The sequence below is a fragment of the Sprattus sprattus genome, assembly GCF_963457725.1.
Source record: "Sprattus sprattus genome assembly, chromosome: 20".
In the NCBI taxonomy this organism is placed as follows: Eukaryota; Metazoa; Chordata; class Actinopteri; order Clupeiformes; family Clupeidae; genus Sprattus; species Sprattus sprattus.
The window spans coordinates 24,138,366-24,145,865 of NC_137918.1; the positions used below are offsets into that span (position 1 = coordinate 24,138,366).

At 46.3% G+C, this 7,500-nt stretch overlaps 1 protein-coding gene across 1 annotated transcript in view; it reads left to right on the plus strand.

The window, feature by feature from the left end:
- Positions 1-5,060, plus strand: part of chrnb5a (cholinergic receptor, nicotinic, beta 5a) — a gene marked incomplete at both ends in the record, with an annotated part of 13,389 nt that extends 8,329 nt beyond the window's left edge. The window contains 4 exons of the mRNA XM_080859645.1: positions 111-155; positions 303-412; positions 2,561-3,563; positions 4,914-5,060. Coding sequence (XP_080715771.1) covers positions 111-155; positions 303-412; positions 2,561-3,563; positions 4,914-5,060 — 1,305 coding nt within the window. The remainder of the gene's footprint in view (positions 1-110; positions 156-302; positions 413-2,560; positions 3,564-4,913) is intronic.
- Between the last annotated feature and the right edge of the window lie 2,440 nt (positions 5,061-7,500).

Below are 7,500 nucleotides of genomic sequence, written 5' to 3' on the forward strand. Positions count from 1 at the left end.
CCTATAAAGGCAATACTCAAGCTGAACTGGGTGATGCAGGGTTAGCACATGACCTTCTCATAGAAGTTCCCACACTCACTCACATACTCTCTTCTGTTTTTGTGTTGCAGAATGAGAGGGAACAGATTATGACCACTAATGTTTGGCTCTCACAGGTAAAAGTGTGTTGTTTACTAACAGAAATGTATGTCATGAACGTGTTTGAGTGATTGTATGGTTTGCATACTGTTCCTGTGAATATTCATGTTTGTAGTGTACAATGTTGATGTGTACATAAGATCCCTCATCTCTGCCTTGTGTAGGAGTGGAATGACTACAGACTTGCATGGGATCCTGACGAATATGAGGGGATTAAAAAACTACGAATCCCATCTCAGCTCATCTGGCTTCCTGATATTGTCCTCTACAACAAGTAAGAGCAAACAGTTGTCTTAACATTCTGACTGAATATATTACAGTGTCACATGGCAATGTCACCAGCCTAAATGAAAATGATTGGGAGCGATGCTTTTCTATTCATGTTTTAACATCATCATGATTGGGACGCAAAGCTTCAAATAGCTGCCACCTAATAGCACCGAATGTGCAGATGTTGAAACCCAAACGTCTAAGGTCATATCTATCACACTGCCACAGATTGCACAACGCCAAACAGAAAGTGGGAGGCCAACGTTATTAAGCAGTAAACAAATGTCACACTCCATCCTTTAATCTTCCCTCTCCGCTGTTTTGCGGCGGGTAACACGACCCGGAGAGACGCGGCGATGGCGTGTTCCATGGCTCAACGCTCATCAGGCGGCGGCAGTAGCAGCTCAAACTAGGCCAGAGGAAACGCTGTCAGCCTCATTTTGTTTGCATTAAGGTCAATGTTATGCATTCATCCTCCCAAATAAAGCTAACACACCAAAAAAGGCTCCAGAATGGTGGTTATATGGCTGCCGTATAAACGCACAAAAATTATGAGGGTGTTTTTGATCACTAAATGGATAAACATAGATTATGCGGGAGGTTTTGTGGATGTGCTAATTTGATTTTCCCGTTTTTGAAGGCAGATGGAAGTGTGAAATCGGCTGCTAAAATAAGCCTTGTGTTTCTATGGTGATTTGAATTGAAAAGTGTGTGAATAGGGTTTGAGGGGGCTGGATTAGGAGAGGGGGTTAATTAATGAATATTAATCAGCATACACCACATTCACTGGGGCATCAGGCACGCTTATTCTCTCGGAGGGGAGAAGAAAGGAGAATCTTGTGACTGGGGTTTCCCTCAGACCTCAGTTTGAGCTTTAGCCTCCATACTCGCTTAGATTATTTCTGCTTTCACTCCCTCACAACCTATCCTCTACTCCTCTCTCACTCCCTCACAATCTCTCCTCTCTTCTTTCTCTCCATCACAACCTCTCCTCTCCTCTCTTCTTTCACTCCCTCACAACCTCTCCTCTCCTCTCCTCCTCTCTCACTCCATCACAACCTCTCCTCTCCTCTCTTCTTTCACTCCCTCACAACCTCTCCTCTCTATCTCCTCCTCTCTCCTCCCTCATAACCTCTCTGTCTCCTCCTCTCTCACTCCCTCATAACCTCTCCTCTCCTCCTCTCTCACTCCCTCACAACCTCTCTGTCTCCTCTCCTCTCTCACTCCCTCACAACCTCTCTGTCTCCTCTCCTCTCTCACTCCCTCACAACCTCTCTGTCTCCTCTCCTCTCTTCTTTCACTCCCTCACAACCTCTCCTCTCTGTCTCCTCCTCTCTCACTCCATCATAACCTCTCCTCTCTTCTCATCTTTCACTCCATCATAACCTCTCTGTCTCCTCTCCTCTATCTCCTCCTCTTTCACTCCCTCACAACCTCCACTCTCCTCTTTCCTTCTCTCCTTTCCCACTTTATTGACTCAGGATAGTGGGTGCCAGTGCAGAAGCACCCTACGTGACAGAGTGTTTTGCAGAAGACCCCAGCGTTTTAGGTAGCTGCAAAAAGCTAGTCAAAAAAAAAAAAGGGTGGGAATGTCTTGGCACCTCACAATTCGATTCGATTCCGATTCAGGGGACAACGATTCGATTCTAAACCGATTATCGATTCTAAACCGATTATTGTTTCTAAACGTATTATCGATTCTAAATTCTAAATCGATTAAATGATTATCGATGCATCGCAATTTTTAAAACATTTGAGTTTGCTACTCAGTCTCAAATCACTTCCTACTTTGTGTTTGATAATTAAAGAAAATCAACAGATGAATTACCTTCTCTTTTTTTATTAGTGAAAAAGCTTTTCCATGACACAATTATGACTTTCTGTGAACAATGCAATAATCGATGCAGCTTGCATTTTAACACAATACGTATGTGTAAAAAAAAAAAAACGATTATAATCTTTTCTGAATCGAGACAGAATCGTTCTAGAGAGAATCAAGTGAAATAGAAGAATCGATTTTTTCCCCCCACCCCTACAAAAAAACTGAAGAATATCAGAACAGATGTATAAAAACACATTTGACAAAACGTTATTAAATGACTTTCCTTCTGTGGTAAGACTTACCTGCTCTTTCTCTTGTGAACTCTTCAAGTGCGGACGGCGTGTATGAGGTGTCCTACTACAGCAACGCTCTGGTGGCCAACACGGGAGACATCTTCTGGCTCCCCCCGGCCATCTACAAGAGTGCCTGTGCCATCGAGGTGAAGGACTTCCCCTTCGACCAGCAGAACTGCACCATGAAGTTCCGCTCCTGGACCTACGACCACACCGAGCTGGACCTGGTGCTCACGTCTGACTTTGCCAGCCAGGACGACTACATGCCCAGCGGCGAGTGGGACATAGTCTCCCTGCCGGGACGCAAGAACGAGGACCCCAATGACATCACCTACCTGGACGTCACCTACGACTTCGTCATCAAGCGCAAGCCCCTCTTCTACACCATCAACCTCATCATCCCCTGCGTGCTCATCACCTCGCTGGCCATCCTGGTCTTCTACCTGCCATCCGACTGCGGCGAGAAGATGACCCTCTGCATCTCCGTGCTCCTGGCCCTCACCGTGTTCCTGCTCCTGATCTCCAAGATCGTGCCGCCCACCTCCCTGGCCGTGCCGCTCATCGGCAAGTACCTGATGTTCACCATGGTCCTGGTGACCTTCTCCATCGTGACCAGCGTGTGCGTGCTCAACGTGCACCACCGCTCGCCCAGCACACACCGCATGCCCGACTGGGTCAAGCACTTCTTCCTGCACCGGCTGCCCGTCTTCCTGTTCATGTGCCGGCCCGCCGGGAGCTCCAACGTGCGCGAGAAGTTCCGCCGGCGGCACCAGAGGAAGTCCTTCTCCTCCGCCCCGTCGTCGTCGGCGGCGGAGGGTGGGGGAGGGGGCAGGTCGTCGCGCCACACGGAGGTGGACACGCTGTACCTGAGCGGGGAGCTGGGAGGGCTGGCGGGCGGCCGGTGGTCCCTCGGTGAACTCCCGGAAGGGTCAGAGGTCAGACAGAGGGTGAGGGTGAAGCGAGACGTGGCCGTGGACGAGGCCATCGAGGGCGTGAGGTTTGTGGCGGAACACATGAAGATCGAAGACGACGATGAAGGGGTGCTCATCATTCATTTCTTTTTCACCCTTCTTGGTACCACTTTACAATAAGACTCCATTATAAATGGTTTATAAATAGGTTATTAATTAGGTTGTAAACCCTTTGTAAGTCATTAATAAGCCCTTATAAATGAGTTATAAACACAGTTTTATTTTTATTTTGGTGAGCTGGATATCGACAAGAGTACACTCAAACATGACACAGTTAGAATATCTTAATACTTCAATACTTTGAAAAAAACACACGTTCTTTACACATTTCTAGACCAAATATATAATTTTGAACTTGAAAATATCAGTCAGTTCTTTGCTGACCAAAGGTTTACCTTAGCCTGGATACCAGCCCGAACCCCGCCCACAACATTTTTGGTCAGGGAAGTTCGGTCTGGCTCTATGCAGTTGGGGAGAGAGTATCAGAAGTTAGGATTCTGTCGTACCAATCAAATTGTCAGGGCGGTCTTTATACGATGATGGACAGATGACCAACCAACGCTTGAGTTGTTTAAATAGATAGATTAGAAATCGAACCAAGATGGCGGCGTCTTGGGAGCCTGTTAATGGGACATATTTTATGTGATTTAAGCTATCTACACAACTTTTTTTATGTCTACATTGACTCAGTTAGTTGTGTATGTGCAACACGAATGTTGCCGAGGATTGTAGGTCTTAACTGAAGCGCTCTAGACCATTATTGATAGGTTATTGCTAACGCTTAGACAAAAAATCCATTGAAACACATAGTAGCTAGCTAGCCTTGCTGCTAATAAGTACATGAGCAGGCATATCTCACAGATATTGACAGCGCATTAATTTTGAAAGAGGAACAGAGAAACGCGATCAAGGCATTTGTCGATCGAAAATATGTTTTTGCCGTCCTTCCTACGGGATCCGGTAAAAGTTTTAATGTATCAGATGGTCATACTATGTTGCTCTGATTGGTTGTAGGTATCCAATTGAGTGAAGAGGCATTTTTTTTCCTGGTTCGTTGAAACACGCCCCATAATCACAGCCCAATGGTTCAGTATCAGACTCATATTCTGACTAGAATTATGAGTATGACATCGTCAGGCTAGGTTTACCTTATTAAAATAAAAAATAAATGATAAAATACAAATAAAAAACACACACACGAACATGGGGAGCTTTCACATTACATATTGCAAGGATTAGAATAGAAATAGAGTTCGCCAATCATTCATTTCATAGATTATACAGCAAATGAATGGATCCCAGGTTAAGGTTTGATGATAAAATGCCTGATGTGCTTGTTTTGTCTCTCTCTGTGTGTGTGTGTGTGTGTGTGTGTGTGTGTGTGTGTGTGTGTGTGTGTTTGTGTGTGTGTGTGTGCAGATCATTGAAGACTGGAAGTACGTAGCCATGGTGATTGATCGTCTCTTCCTTTGGATCTTCATCCTGGTGTGTGTGACTGGAACCCTTGGCCTCTTCGTACAGCCACTGTTCCAGAGCTACAACACCCCAACAGCAGGGGATGAGTGAGCGTGCATTGACACACACACACACACACACACACACACACACACACACACACACACACACACACACACACACACACACACACACACACACACACACACATACACACACACACACACACTCACACACACACACACTCTCACACACGTAAGTACACACACTTACTTACACATCAATACTTACGTGTATACCATACCATGTATAAGTAACATTCTGATGTAATGAGCAGGTGTTCGGGATGGTCTGTCTGACCTGTGGTCCATGTGGCTTGTGTGTGTGTGTGTGTTTGTGTGTGTGTGTGTGTGTGTGTGTGGCTGTGTGTGTGTTTCAGGAATGCGGGAGATTTCTAAGCATTCCAGAAGGCAGCCAGAGGCACAGACCCCCCTCACCCCATCAGCAGTCCCTAGAGAGCACAGTCATCATCCAGCCTGTCACTCAAATGCTCAACGCAGTAACAGTGACATAGCACACACTACACACAAATACACACTGAACATAGCTGAAACACACACACACACACACCCTAACCCTCCGTAACCCCAATGACTCAGGATCTCGCAAACACTGACTCGTACACAAGACCAAATACTGTAGAAGCATCTTCCCAAGTCAGCTTTGTAGATGCTATATGACAATAAACTTTCCTTACTTGATCTTTTAAACAGGACATCGAGTGTTTTTTTTCATAATAGTTTGATCCTTCTCTCTCTCTCTCTCTCTCTCTCTTTCTCTCTTTGTCTCTCTCTCTCACTCTCTCACGCACACACATACACACACACACAGTTACACACACAGACAAATATATATTCACATGCATATTGTTGATGACGAATAAATAATAAAATAATTTTAAAAGTATTTGTATATGTGAATAAAGGACTTTGCAGCAACAATGTCTCATTCAGCACGTTGGTCATTGGTTGGTCAGTCTGGCCAGTAACAGTGTTGTTCAGTGGACATGGAGTGCCATCTGAGAGATGTGTTTGGGTTAGGGCAGAGAATTTCCCCAAGGAGTGATGAAGATGAGTGATGTAGATGAGCAACGAAGAGGAGTGATGAAGATGAGCGACGAAGGGGAGCGGTGAAGATGAGTGATGAAGATGAGCAACGAGAAGAGGAGCGATGAAGATGTGCGATGAAGAGAGCATCCAGGAGAGCAAGAGTATGGAGAGCCCTGGATAAACAGCAGAGCGGAGCAGAGCTGTGTGAGAGAGAACAGACACACAGCCATTACACACTCACACACACACACACACACACACACACACACACACACACACACACACACACACACACACAGAGCAAGAGCATGGAGAGCCCTGGGTAAGCAGCAGAGCAGAGCAGAGCAGTGTGAGAGAGAACAGACACACACACAACCATTAAAGCGTGAGAAACTCCAAGTCTGGGCAGAGCCATCTGTTTAGTCTGAGCTGAAGTCTGAAAATAGGCCACTCTCACACACACACTCCATCACCACGTCACGTCAGCAGGAGCCGTGCAGCCTCAGACGGACTGAGAGATTCATGTGACGTGAATGTGTGTGTTTGGGAGTTCATGTGACGTGGATGTGTGTGTTTGGGGTCATATTGACAAGGCTGCTATGTTGGAGGGTCTCAGGGTTGGGACACATTTCAGATGCCTTTCCAAAGTGTATCTATTTGTCACACACACCCTCAAAGTGTATCTATTTCTCTCACACACACACACACACCCTCAAAGTGTATCTATTTCTCTTACACACACACACACACACACACACTCAAAGTGTATCTATTATGAACAGATTTCATAGAAACAGAAGGTCTGGTCTGTAAAAGGTCTGAGTTGACTCTTGTCTGAGAACATTCCCTTTCAGTGAAGAAAAGAACTGCACATGCAGAGTGTGTCTCACAGGAAGAGCATTGTGGGTACGACTCCTTCCTGAAGTGCATTGTGGGTACGACTCCTTCCTGAAGTGCATTGTGGGTACGACTCCTTCCTGAAGTGCATTGTGGGTACGACTCCCTCCTGAAGAGCATTGTGGGTACGACTCCTTCCTGAAGTGCATTGTGGGTACGACTACCTCCTGAAGTGCATTTTGGGTACGACTCCCTCCTGAAATGCATTGTGGGTACGACTCCCTCCTGAAATGCATTGTGGGTACGACTCCCTCCTGGAGTGCATTGTGGGTACGACTCCCTCCTGAAGTGCATTGTGGGTACGACTCCCTCCTGTGCTCTGCAGGGTTATCAGACCTGTTTCCACTCTGATCTCAGATCAGTGTCTATGTCCAGGTCAGCCATATGCCGCTACCCTGGGCACACCCCTCCCCAGCCATGTCCGACTCACAAAACACATCAAGGGCCTCAGGGTTACTCTAAGCCAGAGGTGGGCAATTCATTTCCCCAAGGGGCCACATGAGATAGTGGGACTGTTGTGGAGGGCCGGACCAATAGGCTGAACT